This window comes from Bombina bombina, chromosome 11 (assembly GCF_027579735.1).
Source record: "Bombina bombina isolate aBomBom1 chromosome 11, aBomBom1.pri, whole genome shotgun sequence".
NCBI classification, from domain to species: Eukaryota; Metazoa; Chordata; class Amphibia; order Anura; family Bombinatoridae; genus Bombina; species Bombina bombina.
In genome coordinates this window covers 75037572-75058874 of record NC_069509.1, presented here as the reverse complement: position 1 = coordinate 75058874, position 21303 = coordinate 75037572, and the positions used below count along the sequence as shown (strand labels likewise).

The window sequence follows — 21303 nt, the reverse complement described above, 5'->3', positions numbered from 1 at the left end:
TCCCATGGGCGCCAAGCCGGATTTACCGCACGGCTATTGGCTAAGAGGTGAAAACGTCACCTCTTAGCAAAATATTTTTTGGCCGTGGGCTGCCGTAACAGCTAAGAACAGCAATCGGTTGAAACGAATAAAGGCACTTTCTGCATCTTATACTTCATGAATGAAAGTGCCCTTTATTTGTTTCAATAGTAAATACTAGCGTTTGTAAAACGCTAGGATTTACTTTCACTTTAAGAACACAATAACCAAATCAAAGACACAGGCAGATAATATTGTGACTTACAGCCAGTGAAAAATAGTAAGTTTTGATCATTGTATTATTTAAACAACTGTTAAAGAGTTTGGATTTCAGAATAAGTTTAGATTTTGAAATTCCAGATTTGGGGATTTGTACCTGTACTATATATACAAAAGTATTATAAATGTTATAAAACTATATTTAAGTTGCATGTATAAGCTGTATTAGGACATGCAAATATTGCATTAACCACCTAACAACCGACGCACCATGTATGTCCACGGACATTAAGGGTTTTACTAGCGCAGTTTCGTCGACAGTGGCGAAGATATGCTAAAACTGCATGCCTAAACTTTCAAAGACATGCACTATTTCCAGCACATGAATGCATGCATGCATTTGAACATCCACCGACGTACAGGGTAAATTGGCGTTTGTTAAGGTGTTAATGACATAAGATATTGTTGTTTACACTTGGTCCCTATGTGCAGATGCAAATATAGAAATATCATGAAATCCATTCATTAGTTATCTTCACATAAGAACTTTTTCAAAGATTTATTTAAATATTGATAAAGGCAAACAGAATGTTGCAATAGTTTTAAAATTATATAATAGTATTAAAAACCGCACAAAAAACGATTTCCAGTACTGGGGGGGGGGGGGGGGGGAAAGACGAGAGAAAATATGAGACTACTTCAACATTTATAATTATAACCTTATTGATTTGCTGCCATGTTGAGTGCGGAAGAACATTCTCCAATTATTTAGGTCTGATACCTCTAAAACAGAGAAAATCACATGATTTACAACAGTGAAAATGCATTTTTATAACACATTTGTTGACCAGTTTTGTACATTTTAAAATAACGTTATACAAATAACTGCAGATTGTGTCAGAAAATGCAGTACAATATTATACAGAGATAAATTCAGATCATCTCTAAAATGTAATTTGTTGGTAACAGTATATACACTTAAAATTGTTATAAAAATTAATGTATTTGCATTTTCAATACTCACTGTAGTGGTTATGCGTTTAAAGTGATACTAAACCCAAATTTTTTCTTTCATGATTCGGATAGAGTATGCAGTTTTAAGCAATTTTCGAATTTACTCCCATTATCAATTTTTATTTGTTCTCTTGGTATCTTTATTTGAAAAAGCAAGAATGAAAGCTTTGGTGATTGCTGATTGGTGGCTACATTTAGCCATCCAATCAGCAAGTGCAACCCAGGTGCTGAACCTAAAATGAGCCTGCTCCAAAGCTTTCATTCCTGCTTTTTCAAATAAAGATACAAAGAGTACAAATAAAAATTGATAAGAAAAATGTTAGGTTTAGTATCCCTTTAAGAGCATTTCACCTATACAATAACTATGTAGCAAAAGTGTGTGTGTGTGTGGGGGGGGGGGGGGAGAATAGAAATCAAACTGGATTTAATAAGAAAGAAGATCTGTCTCTGAAATAGAAACCTTAATAAAACTTAGCAACTCTCTACCCATATAACTGCAGCACAATTATATACTATGTACACCATTTAAGTCCATTCTTCATCTGTTCTGGGGGCAGTTGGTTCTGTTGTGTCCCGGCTGGTGACAGATGCCACATGTTCTCTGCTTCTTTGCAGTCGGCCCTGAGGAGCCAGAGTCTGATCTTTTGTTTTTTGTCCCAAATGCTCGTGAAGCAGGGGCTCTTCCAAATGGACTAGAGAAGTCACCAGCAGGAGCTGAAAGAAAGAAAAAAAGGAAATTTATGCTTTTCTGATAAATTTGTTTCTTTTTAGATATGATGAGTCCACAGATTTCATCCTTACTTTTGGGATATCGCCTCCTGGTCAGCAGGAGGAGGCAAAGAGCACCACAGCAGAGCTGTATATATAGCTCCTCCCTCCCTTCCCTCCCACTCCAGTCATTCGACAGAAGTTAGGAAGAGAAAGGAAAAGCTAAGGTGCAGAGGTGACTGAAGTTTAACAAAAATAAAGACCTGTCTCATAAAACAGGGTGGGGCATTGACGCATCAAATCTAAAAAGAAACAAATTTATCAGGTAAGCATAAATTTCCTTTTCTTTTTAAAGCTATGATGAGTCTACGGATTTCATCCTTACTTGTGGGATACAATACCAAAGCTATAGCATAGCTATTTGTAAAATTTGGAAAAAGTGTGAAGAGACGACCAAGTTGCAGCCTTGCAAATTTGTTCAACAGAAGTATCATTTTTGAATGCCCATGAGGAAGCCACAGCCCTAGTGGAATGAGCCGTAATTCGTTCAGGAGGCTGCTGTCCAGCAGTCTCATATGCCAAACGGATGATATTCCTCAGCCAAAAAGAAAGAGGAAGCCGTAGCCTTCTGACCCCTACGTTTCCCTGAAAAAACAACAAACAAGGAAGAAGATTGACGAAAATCCTTGGTCGCCTGTAAGTAGAACTTCAGAGCACGGACCACGTCCAAATTATGTATCAGACGCTCCTTCGAAGAAGAAGGATTAGGACACAAGGAAGGAACAACAATTTCCTGATTAATATTTTTATTTGAAACAACCTTAGGAAGAAAACCAGGTTTGGTTCGTAACACCACCTTATCCGAATGGAAAACAAGATAAGGAGAATCACATTGTAAAGCTGAAAGCTCAGATACTCTTCGAGCAGAAGAAATAGCAAGCAGAAATTAAACTTTCCAAGATAATAACTAAATATCTATGGAATGCATAGGTTCAAACGGAACCCCTTGAAGAACCTTAAGAACTAAATTCAAACTCCAAGGAGGAGCAATTGGTCTAAATACAGGCCTGATTCTAGTCAGAGCCTGACAAAAAGATTGGACATCTGGAACATCAGCCAGACGCTTGTGTAACAAAATAGACAAAGCAGAAATCTGTCCTTTTAAGGAACTTGCTGACAACCCTTTCTCCAAGCTGTCTTGGAGAAAAGACAAAATCCTGGGAATCCTAATCCTACTCCATGAGTAACCCTTGGATTCACACCAAAAAAGATATTTACGCCATATCTTATGGTAAATTTTCCTAGTAACAAGCTTACATGCCTGAATCAAGGTATCTATGACCGAATCAGAAAACCCTCGCTTAGATAAAATTAAGCGTTCAATCTCCAAGCAGTCAGTTGCAGAGAAACTAGATTCGGATGATGGAAGGGTCCCTGAATGAGGTCTTTCCTCAACGGGAGCTTCCACGGTGGCTGAGATGACATGTCCACCAGATCGGCATACCAAATCCTGCGAGGCCACGCAGGGGCAATGAGAATCACCGATGCTCTCTCCTGTTTGACTCGAGCAATCACCCGGGGAAGGAGAGCAAATGGAGGGAATACATAAGAGAGGCTGAAAGACCAAGGCACTGCCAAGGCATCTATCAGCTCGGCCTGGGGATCCCTGGACCTGTATCTCGGAAACTTGGCATTCTGACGAGATGCCATGAGATCCAACTCCGGCCTGCCCCATCTGAGAATCAGGTTGGAAAAATACCTCCGGATGGAGTTGCCATTCTCCCGGATGAAATGTTTGTCTGCTCAGAAAATCCGCCTCCCAGTTTTCCAACCCTGGAATGTAAATTGCTGACAAATGGCAAGAGTGAGACTCCGCCCACTGTAATATCTTGGCTAGTTCTGTCATCGCTAAGGAACTCCTTGTTCCTCCCTGATGATTGATGTAAGCTACAGTCGTTATGTTGTCCAACTGGAATCTGATGAATCGGGCCGAAGCCAACTGAGGCCAAGCCTGAAGCGCATTGAATATTGCTCTCAACTCTAGAATATTGATGGGAAGGAGAGACTCTGCCTGAGTCCATACACCCTGAGCCCTGAGGGAGTTCCAGACTGCTCCCCATCCTAACAGGCTGGCATCCGTTGTCACTATCACCCATGAGGGTCTGCGGAAGCAAGTCCCCTGGGATAGATGATCCATCGACAACCACCATAGAAGAGAGTCCCTTGTCTCCTGATCTAGATGTATTCGAGGAGATAAATCTGTATAATCTCCATTCCACTGTCTGAGCATGCTCAGTTGCAGAGACCTGAGATAGAACCGAGCAAATGGAATGATGTCCATTGCCGCTACCATCAATCCAATTACCTCCATGCACTGAGCCACTGATGGCCGAGGATTGAACTGAAGGGCTCGACATGTATCCATGATCTTTAACCTTCTGACCTCTGTCAGAAAATTTTTCATAGATAGAGAGTCAATTAGAGTCCCCAAGAAGGGAACCCTTGTCTGCGGAATTAGAGAACTCTTTCCCACATTTACCTTCCACCCGCGAGTCCTCAGGAAGGATAGGACAATGTCGGTATAAGACTTTGCTAGCTGATAAGATGATGCTTGGATCAGAATATCGTCCAGATACGGCGCCACCGCAATGCCCCGCGGTCTTGGAACCGCCAGCAGAGACCCCAGAACCTTTGTAAAAAATTCTGGGTGCCATGGCCAGACCGAAAGGAAGAGCCACAAACTGAAAATGTTTGTCCAGAAAGGCAAACCTCAGGAACTTGTGATGATCTCTGTGGATAGGAACATGAAGATATGCGTCCTTTAGATCCACGGTAGTCATAAATTGACCCTCCTAGATCAATGGAAGAATGGTACGAATAATCTTGAAGGATGGAACTCTGAGAAACTTGTTCAGACTTGAGATCTAAAATCGGTCGGAACGTTCCCTCCTTTTTGGGAACTACAAATAGATTTGAATAAAACCCCTGTCCCTGTATTGGAACGGGACAAATTACTCCCATGGAAAAGAGGTCTCCTACACAACGTAAGAACGCCTCTCTTTTTATTTGGTCTGTAGATAATCGAGAAAGGAGAAACCTTCCTCTGGGGGAAGAATTTTTGATGGATATCCCTGAGACACAATTTCTTGTGTCCAAGGATCCTGAACATCTCTTATCCAAGCCTGGACGAAGAGAGAGAGTCTGCCCCCTACTAGAGCCGGTCCCGGATCAGGGGCTGACCCATCATGCTGACTTGGAAGCAGCAGCAGGTTTCTTGGATTGCTTACCCTTGTGGACTTGGATTGTGAAAAGGTCCCTTCTTCTTTAGAGGAAGAGGGAACTCCCTTGAAATTCCGAAAGGAACGAAAATTACTCTGTCGACCTCTCTGTTTGGATTTTTTATCCTGCAGGAGGAGATGACCCTTACCTCCCGTGATGTCAGAAATAATTTCCTTCAAGTCAGGCCCAAACAGGGTCTTCCCATTGTAAGGAATAGCCAAAAGTTTAGACTTGGATGACACATCTGCAGACCAAGACTTTAACCATAAAGCCGTGCAAGCTAAGATGGCAAAGCCCGAACTCTTAGCCGCCAATTTAGTAATCTGCAGAGAAGCATCCGTAATAAACAAATTAGCTAACTTAAGAGCTTTAATACGATCCTGTATCTCTTCCAAATGAGTCTCAGTCTTAAGAGACTCTTCTAGAGCATCAAACCAATAAGTGGCCGCACTGGTGACTGTAACAATGCAAGTTGCAATAGGAATCCCTGATGAACATAAATTTTCTTAAGAAGACCCTCTAATTTCTTATCCATAGGGTCCTTAAACGCACAACTATCCTCAATAGGAATAGTAGTACGCTTGGCCATAGTAGAAACAGCACCCTCTACTTTAGGGACCGTCTGGCCAGAATCTCTAATAGCATCGGCTATAGGGTAAATTTTTTTAAAAACAGGAGAGGGAGAGAAGGGAATACCTGGTCTCTCCCATTCTTTAGCAATAATCTCTGAAGTCCTCTTTGGGACTGTAAAGACATCCGAATAAGATGGAACTTCCAAGTATCTGTCCAACTTACTCAATTTTTCTGGAGGGACCACTATTGAGTCACAATCATCTAGAGTAACCAACACCTCCCTCAGTAATAAACGGAGGTGCTCAAGCTTAAACCTGAAAGAAACTATGTCAGAATCAGTCAGAGGTAAGGCACTCCCTGATTCAGAAAGTTCACCTTCAGAGAGTACCTCTGTACACTCCTACTCAGAACCCCGGGAGGGTACTTCCGCAATCGCCATCATAGAATCAGAGGCTGAATTAACTACATAGTTGTCCTTTCTTGAACGTTTGCTGTGCGATATGGGAAAAGTAGATAACGCATCAGAAAGTGTAGAGGACATCACTGCAGCTATGTCTTAACGTAAATGCTGCAGAAACTGGTGAAATACATGGTCCCGCTTGAGCGGGCGCTAAGGGCTGTGACGCTTGAGGAGAAAGCTGCGGCATACTCTGCATCTCATCTGTATACTCTTGAGAAGCATTCGCCTTAGGCAAAGATTTATAAAAAAAAAAAAAAATTGTTCCCTATAATGTAAAGCCCACTCAATGCATGAGGGACAAAAAGGAACAGGAGGTTCCACAGTGGCATCCAAACACATAGAACATGTTACAGTCTGGATATCATCTGAATCCATGACAACAGAAAGCAAGAAAAAACTTGGTCTTTAAATTAAAGTCTTTCAATTTATAGCCAAATCGTACAGAAACATTAGCACAGACTAAAGATTTGTCAGTATACTTTAATCCTGACAAGATACTGTGCCTTTAAAAATAAAAAAGCGTAAACAATTTGTCAGTTGCACTGTGAAAAGTTAAACAATATCAGTACCAATAGGATGTATTATAACATAAGCAGCACCTCGCCTCAACAGCTCTGCTGAGGCGCCTACCTGCCCCCACGGTCCTCCGACCACACTTAGGTACTAATCCGGAATGTAGCCCACAAACGCCAAAGACCGATTGCTTAATTCTCAACCATGCGGTCGTGGCGTCACTCACAATGTTTTCCAGCAGTCAGGACTTCCGGAGTGAATGAATTCTGCGCGGAAAACGAAGGCAAGCGTGCCAAAGCAAGCCCCGCCCATTGTGGGCGTCGTATCAGCCATAGCTGAAAGCAGTCCCAAAAAGACCGGACAGAGATAATAAAAACACAGCTGTAAATCGGAGTCATGTTGCAAGACTCCAGTAACATACGCCCAGCGTCAATTCTTTTAAGTACACTAAGCAGTGACCTATAGCAAGCCCTCAGTTATAAGCACACAGTCCTGTTATCAGACTTTTAGGCCAAATAAAATATAGCACTAACATCTGACATAACGTCCTTGTGTTGGTTGACATGGCCCCATGAAAACCCCACACACTGTTACAGAGGAAAGCCCTACCCAGAGAGCCCATATTCCCCAACAGATCAGAAGTGTACAGTCATTTCTGTGATAGCAAGTGGCCCAGAAAATAAAAGACTGCACTTACCGCTATGCTGAGCGACAGCATGATAAGTCTCCACAGGATCAAGAGGTCTTCTCCCTCCTGCAGCTCTGTGGACACAGAAAGGGTCTTAGTTAATATCTGCTAAGACCATCATCATCTGAAGGGCAGCACTAGTATGTGAGGCGCACTGAGGGTTAAGTCCCACTAGTTCCCATTGCTCTAAAGCCACCTGTAGCTCTACTCTAGAGGCTGACAAGGAATACGGCTACACCCTAAAGTAAAAAAGTACTAACTGGTACCATTTAAAAAAAAATAAACTCTTGATTGAAGAATCTAAACTAACACCTCACTTTACCTCTTCCTATCACTAACACAGGCAAAGAGAATGACTGGAGTGGGAGGGAAGGGAGGAGCTATATATACACAGCTCTGCTGTGGTGCCCTTTGCCTCCTCCTGCTGACCAGGAGGCGATATCCCACAAGTAAGGATGAAATCTGTGGACTTTTTAAAAAGAAATTCACAGCTAGACAGCGCTAGTTTGTGTGCCTTATAGATAACATTGTGCTCACTCACGTAGAGTTATTTGTGTGTCCGCACTGATTGGCTAAAATGCAAGTCTGTCATAAGAACAGAGATAAGAAGGCGGTCTGCAGAGGCTTAGATATAAGGTAATCACAGAGGTAAAACGTATATTAATATAACAGTGTTGGTTATGCAAAACTGGGAAATGGGTAATAAAGGGATTAGCTATGTTTTTAAACAATACAAATTCTGAAGTAGACCGTCCCTTTAGAACATGATCTGTTTGTAGACCCCAAGGGCTTCAGCTAGGTGCCCAACACAGTCTTTTCTCTAAAGGATTGTGGTGCAGTGTACTTGATTTATGTAAAGCCAATGCCCAAACATGAACAGAATTTCAGGATATACCTACTTGTTTACACATGGTTAATTTGTTGCTTTGTCATTTCAATTTAGGGCTTCATAAATAATTCCCGAGACAATTAAAAATGTGAATCTATTGCTCCCCTCCTGCATCTATAATGTGGCTTTAGAGGTCCACATAAGTGCTCTACTATTAAAAGAATACTAAATCTAAGATTTTTCTTTCATGATTCAGATACAGCATGCAATTTTAAGCAACTTACTAATTTACTCCTATTATCAATTTTTCTTTGTTCTCTTGCTATCTTTATATAAAGAGCAGGAATGTAAAGCTTAGGAGCCGGACAATTTTTGGTTGAGAACCTGGGTTACCCTTGCTTATTGGTTGGCTGAATGTAGTCACCAATAAGCAAGTCCTATCCAGTGTGCTAAACCTAAAATGGGCCGGCTCCTAAGCTTTACAATAGTGCTTTTTAAATAAAGATAGCAAGAGAAAGAAGAAAAATTGATAATAGGAGTAAATTAGAAAGTTGCGTAAAATTGCATGCTCTATCTGAATTATTAAAGAAAAAAATGTGGCTTTAGTATCCCTTTAATGTGGCTGGTCCCTGTATGAAAGCAAGTTCCTGCTAAGTTTTTTTTTTTTACATAAAGTTTATGCCCTATGAAATACTTCCAATACTTCTTTTATAAACAATATGTGCATTTGCTATAAACTACTTTTAAAATGAAACCAATGTATTTTTGTTAATGACAATTTGAAACTGTCTATGTTTTAATACATTTTTGTTAACTAACTAATCCTTTACAGTGGGGTGTTACAGCTTAGGCAATTATTCATAAATTAAATTATTTTATTCATAAAACTGCAACAGGAATACTATAGGTTGTTCACTACTAGTAAAGTAATTTAAATCCGTAAAAAGCTAATTAAAGTTTTCTTTTCTGAAATGTGTGAGAGAAAAGAATCTACGCCTGCACACAAATCACTATGAATCTCACCTGGAGGGGCGTTCTCATCTGCCCATTGGAAGAAGCCGCACTGCTGTTCCCTGGGCTTGGGACATGTGTGGAACTGCCGACCCTTGTTGGCTCCATCCTTTTGAACCGTTCGTGTCACAGCAGGTTGGTTGCACATGCACAAAGTCTGCCCTCCAATCCCAGAGTCATCAGTGCTTCCCCCTCCAGATCTGAAGCCATCTGGTACCCTAGGATTATTAAAGGAAGTAGATGGTCGCCCCACAGAAGACTGTCCTGCTGAAGTACTCCCACCAGCCCCACCCTCCTGATCAGCCCACAGAAAGAAATTGCAGCTTCCTCCACTGCACTTGTAGAACGGACGTCCCTGGTTGGGTCCCTCCTTGCGTACAGTAAGCTGAACAGCACTCAGTCCACAATTACAAACCACTTCATTGTTCTCATTATTAATGGGGGCTGCTAAGACAACTGTGCGGGCAGCAGGGCTCACCACACTTGGCTTCTTGTCCCTTTTAGCTGGTGGTTGCCGGCCTCGACCTGCTCCACTGCCCCCCATGCGGTTGCTAGTTTGGTTCACTTGTAGATGGTTTCTCTCCTGTGAAACAGGTTGTGGGGCTCTGCTTGAACCATGTAAGTACTTGAGGTCCAGGATCTCTCTCAGGGTCTCATCACATCCTCCAATGCACCCGACAAACTCCAAAGGCATTAGAGGTGGAACACTACCCCGCTTAAACTTCAGCTTCAACCTGTAGAAAGAGAACCTAGTCATGCATGTTGGATACAATTCATATACAATTTATATATCTATATACATACATTAGTAAAACAACTTGTCATGTGACCACTTATCAATTCCCAATGCTTGTTTCTATAATACTGAGACGGCTGGAATAGCAGATTCTACTTGCAGTCTTTTATTTGTAAATTTTTGAATAACGTGATGATTTTCCGACTTCTAACCAAGTGTCGGATGTATACATGCGTTTACAGACTCCTGCTGGCTCCTGTTTATCTTTTTTCACATGCAAGAAAGGGGGAAGTGTCTGCTCTTCTTGTTTTCCCAGCCCCTTTCACTGGGTGTCCCAGCCTAACCCCATCAACAGTGCTAAACTGGGAGCTTCTAAGTAAGTTTTGAAAGGTTTTATACTGGATTTTTAGATCAGTATCTGTGCATATTTTTCTTTATAGTAGTGTCTATTACATGGAGTTATATAAAAATTGGAATATGCTGTCCCTTTAAGGGCACACTAATGCAAATATCAAATGCTCTAACAAGTTAAACACCGCTTAAAGCCACAAGTATTGTTGTCAATCAGGAGCACATAGCCAACAATAAACCAGTTCTGTTCTGCCTGTGAGCTGCAATGCTTGATGCTCCTGAAAGTGACTAACTAAGTGAGGCCTATTTATCAAATGTCTGTAGGACCTGATCCGACAGTGTGCTGAATGCAGAGAGCAATACGTTCTTCGTATTCAGCATTGCACCAGCAGTGCAACGCCGTCCCCTGCAGACTTGCGGCCAATCAGCAGGGGGTGTCAATCAACCCGATCGTACTCGATCGGGTTGAATTCCAGTGAGGTCTGTCCGCTGCTTCATAACTGCTGTTTCTGTGAGCCTGCAGGAGCCCTCAAGCTCCATTCAGAGCTTGATAGATAGGCCCCTGTGTCTTTATGCAAAGGGGGAATCAGTAATAAAAAATACAAATCACATTCCAACAATTCAGAGCAAGTCATTTTTCCATTAGAATGTACTTTTAAAAACAAAAACAACCAGACGCCCAATAAACAGACTCCGTGGAAACTATTAATATTATTATAAAGGTATTGTTCATTGGAGTGGAAGCCTCAGTATGTTTAAAAGTATATTTGCATTAAGGAGAACAGAAATATTTGTAAAACAAATCTGCAGTTTTATTACATGGGTATTCTTTGTAAACAGCTCCAATCAACAACTGTTGTAGGAAAATAGTTTAATTCTGCCACATATCGAAACTTAGAACTGTCATCCATATACTACTTATAACGGTCCCACAAATTCATCTGCATTCAACCCAGTACAATTTTAAATCACATCCACTTGGGGCAGATCACTTTTACCCAACCCAATCTCTGCATCTAGCCACAGCAGCTTGTTTTCTACAGAGCACAACGGTTCAAGCTCCTAATCAGCCGCCATGTTCACTGCTCTGTAAAATCCAATTAAAAGGGACATTCTAATACAAATGACACCACAAATTAAAATGTATGCTATATCTGAACCGTAAAGTTTTAAAGGACCATTAAAACACAGTTTAATCGCAATTATGAGCAAATGCATAACAAAGACAATCCTATAGCATTTACTCTGAATTTCAAATGAGCAGATTTTTTCTAACAAATTAAAAAATGTAATTCCATTTCCCCACCCCCTGTATCATGTGGCAGCCATCAGCCAATCACAGACTCATACACAAGCTCATTAGTAGCTGGTGCCTCAGAAAGTGTGCATACAATCTGATAATGCAAGTAAATGGCAAAGTTTTTTATTAAATTACATTGCATGCTCTTTCTGAATCACGAGAGCTTAATTTTGACTTAAGTGTCCCTTTTATACTATAACAATGAGAAACATAAAATTACTGAATATCATTAAAATTGTTGGATGTGTATTAAAAGTTCCCTTTGATGACACCCCTACAATATACTAATAGAATTCTCTGTATAGTGCAATAACACAAGACCTAGTTATTGGAAAATAAATAATAGTATCACATATGCATTGCACTAGAGCGTATGCAGAGACATCTCTTTTTCAGTTTCCCACCTGTGGACTGGATGAGGCCTGCAGATGTCGCATATACTGTCATCTCGTGATACCTCTAGGACAGAGCTGGGGAACCAGACAGATGATTTACAGCTTGGGTATCCCACACACGAAAGGAAGAATCTAGGAAGAGAATAAAATAAATATGCGTTGTGCCATCACGTTTTGCAAAATAACTATTTAAAAAGGAGATTTAAAAGGATAATCTACTCCAGAATTTGTATTGTTTAAAATAATCCCTTTATTACCCATTCCCCAGTTTTGCATAACCAACACTGTTATATAAATACACTTTTTAACCTCTGTGATTACCTTGTATCTAAGCCTCTGCAGACTGCCTCCTTATTTCAGTTCTTTTGACAGACTTGCATTTAGCTAATCAGTGCTGACTCATAAATAACTCCACCATAGTGAGCACAATGTTACCTATATGGCGCACACAAACTAACGCCCTCTAGCTGTGAAAAACTGTCAAAATGCACTGATATTAGTGGCGGCCTTCAAGGGCTTAGAAAAGAAAATGTATGCTTACCTGATAAATTTATTTCTTTTTTGACACAATGAGTACACGGATCATCTTAATTACTATTGGGATATTCACCTCCTGGTCAGCAGGAGGCGGGAAAGAGCACCACAGCAGAGCTGTTAAATATCCCCTCCCTTCCCTCCCAACCCAGTCATTCAACCAAAGTAAAGGAGAGAAAGGAAGTAACAAGGTGCAGAGTTGTCTGAAGTTTATAATAACCAACCTGTCTTCATAAAAAACAGGGCGGGCCGTGGACTCATCGTGTCAAAAAAGAAATAAAATTTATCAGGTAAGCATACATTTTCTTTAATGACACGATGAGTCCACGGATCATCTTAATTACTATTGGGAATCAATACCCAAGCTAGAATACACAGATGATACGGGAGGGACAAGACAGGGAACCTAAACGGAAGGCACCACTGCTTGAAGAACCTTTCTCCCAAAAGCGGCCTCAGCAAAAGTGTAAAAATTTGTAGAATTTAGAAAAAGTGTGAAGAGAGGACCAAGTTGCAGTCTTGCAAATCTGTTCCACAGAAGCTTCATTCTTGAAAGCCCATAAGGAAGCAACAGCCCTCGTGGAATGAGCCGTAACTCTCTCTGGAGACTGCTGTCCAGCAGTCTCATATGCAAAACGTATGATACTCTTCAGGCAAAAAGAAAGAGAAGTAGCCGTAGCTTTCTGTCCCTTACGTTTTCATGAGAAAACCACAAACAAAGCAGAAGACTGACGAAAATCCTTAGTCGCCTGCAGGTAAAACTTTAAAACACTATCCACGTCCAAATTGTGCAGAAGCTGTTCCTTCTGAGAGGTAGGATTAGGACACAAGGAAGGAACAACAATCTCCTGATTAACGTTCCGATCAGAAACTACTTCAGGAAGAAATCCTAATTTAGTACGCAAAAAGGAAATTTATGCTTACCTGATAAATTTGTTTCTTTTACGAAACGACGAGTCCACAGATTTCATCCTTACTTATGGGATATTGCCTCCTGGTCAGCAGGAGGAGGCAAAGAGCACCACAGCAGAGATTTAAATATAGCTCCTCCCCTTCCCTCCCACTCCAGTCATTCAACCAAAGTTAGGAAGCGAAAGGAAAAGCCAAGGTGCAGAGGTGACTGAAGTTTAACAAAAATAAAGCCCTGTCTTAAACAGGGTGGGCCGTAGACTCGTCGTATCTTGAAAGAAATACATTTAGCAGGTAAGCATAAATTTCCTTTTCTTTTACAAGATACGACGAGTCCACGGATTTCATCATTACTTATGGGATACAATACCAATGCTATAGGACACGGATGAAAGGGAGGGACAAGACAGGAACCTAAACGGAAGGCACCACTGCTTGAAGAACCTTTCTCCCAAAAACAGCCTCGGACGAGGCAAAAGTATCAAATTTGTAAAATTTGGAAAAAGTGTGAAGAGACGACCAAGTTGCAGCCTTGCAAATTTGTTCAACAGAAGCATCATTTTTAAATGCCCATGAGGAAGCCACAGCCCTAGTGGAATGAGCCGTAATTCGTTCAGGAGGCTGCTGTCCAGCAGTCTCATATGCAAAACGGATGATACTCTTCAGCCAAAAAGAAAGAGGTAGCCGTAGCTTTCTGACCCCTACGTTTCCCAGAAAAAACAACAAATAATGAAGATGATAAATGAAATTCCTTAGTCGCCTGTAAGTAAAACTTCAGGGCACGGACTACGTCCAAATTATGTAACAGACGCTCCTTCTTAGAAGAAGGATTAGGACACAATGAGGGAACAACAATTTCCTGATAAATATTTTTGTTGGAAACAACCTTAAGAAGAAAACCAGGTTTGGTACGCAACACTACCTTATCGGAATGAAAAATAAGATAAGGAGAATCACATTGTAATGGCGAAAGCTCAGAAACTCTGTGAGCAGAAAAAATAGCAACCAAAAATAAAAAACTTTCCAAGATAACAACTTAATATCTATGGAATGCATAGGTTCAAACGGAACCCCTTGAAGAACATTAAGAACTAAATTCAAACTCCAAGGAGGAGCAATTGGTCTAAACACAGGCCTGATTCTAGTCAGAGCCTGACAAAAAGATTGAACATCTGGAACATCTGCCAGACGCTTATGTAACAAAATAGACAAAGCAGAAACCTGTCCCTTTAAGGAACTTGCTGACAACCCTTTCTCCAGTCCTTCTTGGAGAAAAGATAAAATCCTGGGAATCCTAACCTTACTCCATGAGTAGCTCTTGGATTCGCACCAATAAAGATATTTACGCCATATCTTTTGGTAAATCTTTCTAGTAACAGGCTTGCGTGCCTGAATCAAGGTATCAGTGACCGAATCAGAGAACCCTCGCTTAGATAAAATCAAGCGTTCAATCTCCAAGCAGTCAGCTGCAGAGAAATTAGATTTGGATGATGGAAGGGTCCCTGAATGAGAAGATCTTGCCTCAATGGAAGCTTCCACGGTGGGAGAGATGACATGTCCACCAGATCGGCATACCAAGTCCTGCAAGGACACGCAGGAGCGATGAGGATCACCAAAGCCTTCTCCTGTTTGACTCAAGCAATCACCCGGGGAAGGAGAGCAAACAGAGGGAACACATAAGCTAGGTTGAACGACCAAGGCACTGCCAAGGCATCTATCAGTTCGGCCTGAGGATCCCTGGACCTGGATCTGTGTCTCGGAAGCTTGGCATTCTGACGAGATGCCATAAGATCCAGCTCCGGCCTGCCCCATCTGAGAATCAGGTTGGCAAAGACCTCTGGATGGAGTTCACGTTCCCCCGGATGAAACGTCTGTCTGCTCAAAAAATCTGCCTCCCAGTTGTCCACTCCTGGGCTGTAGATTGCTAACAGATAACAAGAGTGAGCTTCCGCCCACTGAATTATCTTGGATACTTCTGTCATCGCTAGGGAACTCCTTGTTCCTCCCTGATGATTGATGTAAGCCACAGTTGTGATGTTGTCCAACTGGAATTTGATGAATTTGGCCGAAGCCAACTGAGGCCAAGCCTGAAGCGCATTGAATATTGCTCTCAACTCCAGAATATTGATCGGAAGTAGAGACTCCGACCGAGTCAACACACCCTGAGCCTTCAGGGAGTTCCAGACTGCACCCCATCCTATCAGGCTGGCGTTCGTTGTCACTATCACACATGAGGGTCTGTGGAAGCACGTCCCTTGGGACAGATGATCTGGCGACAACCACCAAAGAAGAGAGTCCTTTGTCTCCTGCTCCAGATCTATTTGAGGAGACAAATTTTGCATAATCTCCATTCCATTGTCTGAGCATGCTCAGTTGTAGAGGTCTGAGATGAAAACGAGCAAACAGAATGATGTCCATTGCTGCTACCATCAATCCAATTGCCTCCATGCACTGAGCCACTGACGGCTGAGGATTGGACTGAAGGGATCGGCATGTATTCAGAATCTTTAACTTTCTGACTTCCGTCAAAAAGATTTTCATGGATAGAGAGTCTATTAGCGTTCCCATGAAAGGAACCCTTGTCTGTGGAACTAGTCAACTCTTTTCTAGATTCACCTTCCACCCGTGAGTCCTTATAAAGGACAGAACAATGTCAGTATGAGACTTTGTCAGCTGATAAGACGATGTCTGGATCAGAATATCGTCCAGATAAGGCGCCACTGCAATGCCCCGCGGCCTGAGAACCGCCAGCAGAGACCCCAGAACCTTTGTGAAAATTCTGGGTGCCGTGGCCAGACCGAATGGAAGGGCCACAAACTGAAAATGTTTGTCCAGAAAGGCAAACCTCAGGAACTTGTGATGATCTCTGTGGATAGGAATATGAAGATATGCATCCTTTAAATCCACGGTAGTCATATATTGACCCTCCTGGATCAATGGAAGAATTGTCCGAATAGTCTCCATCTAGAAGGATGCAACTCTGAGAAACTTTAGACTTTTGAGATCTAAAATGGGTCGGAACGTTCCCCCTTTTTTGGGAACAACAAAGAGATTTGAGTAAAACCCCTGCCCCTATTCCTGTATTGGAACGGGGAAATTACTCCCATGGAGGAAAGGTCTCTTACACAACGTAAGAACGCCTCTCTTTTTATCTGGTCAACAGACAATCGTGAAAGAAGAAACCTTCCTCTGGGGAAGGAATCTTTGAACTCTAACTGATACCCTTGAGACACGATTTCTAGTGTCCAGGGATCCTGAACGTCTCTTATCCAAGCCTGGACAAAGAGAGAAAGTCTGCCCCCTACTAGATCCGGTCCCGGATCGGGGGCCGTCCCTTCATGCTGTCTTGGTAGCAGCAGCAGGCTTCTTGGGTTGTTTACCCTTGTTCCAAGCCTGGTTGGGTCTCCAGGTGGACTTGGCTTGTGAAAAATTCCCTTCCTGTTTAGCGGAAGAGGGGACTCCCTTGAAATTTCGAAAGGAACGAAAATTACTCTGTCGTCCCCTTTGCTTAGATGTTTTATCATGAGGGAGGAGGTGACCCTTACCTCCCGTAATGTCAGAAATGATTTCTTTCAAGTAAGCCCAAATAGGGTCTTTCCCTTAAAAGGAATAGCCAAAAGCTTGGATTTAGAGGACACCTCCGCAGACCAAGATTTTAACCATAAGGCTCTTCGTGCTAAGATGGAGAATCCCGAACTCTTAGCCGCCAATTTGGTGATCTGAAAGGAAGCATCCGTAATAAAAGAATTAGCCAGCTTAAGGGCTTTAATTCTATCCTGTATTTCCTCCAAAGAAGTCTCAGTCCTAAGAGACTCTTCTAGAGCGCCAAACCAAAAAGCAGCCGCAGTCGTGACTGTTACAATAATTAGTACGTCTAGTGACACCATCGTCACCAGAGTACTACTAAGAGGCGCCTAGGGCAGATATGACACAATATAAAAAAATCTTCAATATAATACAATTTAGACAAATATTACCATAGATGCTGTGAATGGTAAAGTACTGTACAAAGATAGATAAAGCAACAATACTTGGTAATCAATATAGAAATCCTAAATCCTAAAAGATAGGTACAAAATTAAAAAGGACAATTCCAAAGTTAAAAAAGGACCAGAGGATGATGGTTATATGGATATATAGGAACTATATTAGTCCAGTATAAATGGTTAATTTGTCAAGTCCAGCAAAGTCCAATTATTAATACCCAAAGGATATATATAGTAGACAATATTTCAAGAAAAGGTAGGCTGCTCCTCCAGAGTGTTATGCCAGGAACACAGATGGAAAATCTAGGAGAAAATAGATAGAGGGCGCCACATGGTGCAGATCAGATAAGATAAGAACAAAGCAACAGTATGATCAAAGGAATCCTACTCACAAGTTGTGGCGCACATAAGAGTGCAGTAATCGCAGACCGGAACCACACGTCGTCCGGTAGACCACAATGGATAGATTTCACCGATGGAGGTCCTCGTCTCACCAGGGAGAGTCCAGGGATACCCAAGATAATATCGTAGGTGTGGATCAGTGCACCAGAGATCCAACAGAGAGTCCGACAAGGTGCTTAGGAAGGTGCCAAATGGATATATCAGGCCAAAGCTCAAAAAAGAAAAAGTGTAGTCGGCAGCAGGTAGAGAATTAAAAATGTTTAAAAATGTAATAACAATAAAAACAGCAACGCGTTTCTCAGTGTAGCCTGATGAAACAGTGTGTTACACTGAGAAACGCGTTGCTGTTTTATTGTTATTACATTTTTAAACATTTTTAATTCTCTACCTGCTGCCGACTACTTTTATTTTTTGAGCTTTGGCCTGATATATCCATTTGGCACCTTCCTAAGCACCTTGTCGGACTCTCTGTTGGATCTCTGGTGCACTGATCCACACCTACGATATTATCTTGGGTATCCCTGGACTCTCCCTGGTGAGACGAGGACCTCCATCGGTGAAATCTATCCATTGTGGTCTACCGGACGACGTGTGGTTCCGGACTGCGATTACTGCACTCTTATGTGCGCCACAACTTGTGAGTAGGATTCCTTTGATCATACTGTTGCTTTGTTCTTATCTTATTTGATCTGCACCATGTGGCGCCCTCTATCTATTTTCTCCTAGATTTTCCATCCGTGACTGTTACAATGCAGGCCGCCGGTTGCAATAAGAACCCTTGATGAACATAGAGTTTTTTGAGAAGACCCTCCAACTTCTTATCCATGGGGTCTTTGAAAGCAAAACTGTCCTCAATGGGGATAGTCGTACGCTTAGCCAGGGTAGAGATAGCTCCCTCCACCTTAAAGACCGTCTGCCAAGAATCCCGAACGGCGTCAGCTATAGGGTACATTTTCTTAAAAATAGGGGAAGGGGAGAACGGGATACCCTGTCTTTCCCATTCCCTTGCAATAGTTTCGGAAATTCTCTTAGGAACCGGAAAAACATCTTAATAAGAAGGAACCTCTAAGTATCTGTCCATCTTACTCAATTTCTCTGGTGGGACCACAATAGAGTCACAGTCGTCCAGAGTCACCAAAACCTCTCGTAGCAAAAGGCGGAGGTGTTCAAGCCATGACGTCCGAATCTGACGGAGGCAATGCACTTCCTGAGTCAGACAGTTCCCCCTCAGACAGGGCCTCCCTACCCCCCAATTCAGAGCCCTGGGAAGGTACATCGGAGATTGCCATCAAAGCATCAGAAGTCGCAGGGACCACATGAGCCTCTGTCCAACTGCATTTGCCTTATAAAGCTGGCAACTTAGATAAAACTTCTGAAAGAGTGGATGACATAACTGCAGCCATATCCTGCAGGGTGAATGAAGTGGACGCAGTTGAAGAACACGGCGTCGCCTGAGCGGGTGTTAAAGGTTGTGTCGCTTGGGGAGAAAGTTGCGGCATACCCTGAGTCTCATCAGTCTGAGAAACATCCTTAGATATACTTGCATTAAATAAAATGTGTTCTTTAAACTGTAAAGCCCTCTCAGTACATGAGGGACAAAAAGGAATAGGGGGTTCCACATTGGCATTTAAAACACATAGAACATGTACTTTCCTGAAGGTCAGCCATGACAAAAAACAAGCAATAGCAATATTGGTCGTGGTACTGTAACTAAAAAATAAAAAGCAAGAACTTTGAGAAAATTTGCTGAAAAACGAGTGTACTGTGTCTTTAAAAATTAAAACTGTATATTTTTTACTGCTCCGCAATAAACAATGCAATAACAGGGAAGCACTATAGGGCTTTCAATAGATCTCCCTTATAAATGTACACTCTAACAATGCAAAACGCCTTAGGGAAAAAATTTAGCACATGCACCTCGCCACAGCTCTGCTGCGGCGCCTATCTGTCCCCACGAATCACTCAATAGTACTCCGTGAACGGCGCGCCTAAGACCGCTTGTGAGTATCACAGACACAAGCTGACTTAGGCCACACCGGAGCCTCTAGACATGCTGCCGTAATAGTCAGTATCCGGATATCAACTGCGCGGCTAAGCGTGCGAAACGCTAAGCCCCGCCCATCGTGGGTGGGAACCAACTCCGGAAAAGTAGAGACTGCATGGGAAATCAACATGTCGGTAACAAAATACCTGTCCCACACAAACTTATAGAAAGTGTACCGTGACCACCAATGTGCCCCTTCAAAGAAAAAAAAACACAACCCTGTCCTGCCATTAGCTTAGCAACAGTTAAGGTTAGGACACTTGGGTCAGAGCTCCCACGATCTCCTAGCGTCAAGCCCTCTATGTGTATCCGGTCACACAATCCGGACTAATTACTCATTAGAGCCGACTGATAGTACAGTTGAACTTCAGCTCACTGAATAAAAAGGGTAGCCCCATGCACACAATTTAATGCCAACTGATAACCCCTTCTCGGTATAGGGAATAAATGCCAGTCTGTTCTGAGTTACTCAGTCTCCCCAGAAGCAAAACGACTGTACATACCTTAATGCTGAGCGCAGTATGAACTTGTCCCACACAATGGAGATGTTCTTTTCATCACCTCCAGCAGATCTGTGGGAACAAACAGGGTCTTAGATAATATCTGCTAAGACCATCAGCAGGGCAGCAAACAGTATGGGATTCGCAGAAATAATTAAAATCTCTCCAGTCCCCATTGCTGAAAAGCCTGTAGCTCTAGCCCTGAGTAAAATAGCACACACTGGTACCATTTAAAAATAATAAACTCTTGATTGAAGAATCTAAACTCACACCTCACTTTACCTCTTCCTATCACTAACACAGGCAAAGAGAATGACTGGAGTGGGAGGATATATATACAGCTATATATACAGCTCTGCTGTGGTGCTCTTTGCCTCCTCCTGCTGACCAGGAGGCGATATCCCATAAGTAAGGATGAAATCTGTGGACTTGTCGTATCTTGTAAAAGAAACTACCTTATCTGAATGAAAAATAAGGTAAGGGGACTCGTACTGCAATGCTGAGAGCGCTGACCCTCTTGGATCAAGGTGAGAATGGAATGAATAGTTTCCATCTTGAAGTACAGTACTCTGAGAAATTTGTTTAGACTCTTGAGATCTAAAATTGGCCTGAAGGTTCCCTCTTTTTTGGGAACCAGGAACAGATTGGAATAAAATCCCAGACCCTGTTCCTGTATCGGAACAGGAACAATCACTCCCAGGTCGGAGAGGTCTCCTACACAGTGTAAGAACGCCTCTCTTTTTGTCTGGTCTGCAGATAATCTTGAAAGCAGAAACCTGCCTCTGGGAGAAAAACTTTTGAACTCTAGTTTGTATTCCTGGGACACTATGTCTA

The 21303-nt window shown here is 42.1% G+C and overlaps 1 protein-coding gene across 1 annotated transcript in view; it reads right to left on the bottom strand.

The window, feature by feature from the left end:
* Window positions 1-924: 924 nt before the first annotated feature.
* Window positions 925-21303, bottom strand: part of TOP3A (DNA topoisomerase III alpha) — a 132978-nt gene continuing 112599 nt past the window's right edge. The window contains exons 18-20 of the mRNA XM_053695117.1: window positions 12104-12226; window positions 9325-10046; window positions 925-1965 (exon numbers count right to left, since the gene is read on the bottom strand). Coding sequence (XP_053551092.1) covers window positions 1790-1965; window positions 9325-10046; window positions 12104-12226 — 1021 coding nt within the window. The 3' untranslated portion in view covers window positions 925-1789. The remainder of the gene's footprint in view (window positions 1966-9324; window positions 10047-12103; window positions 12227-21303) is intronic.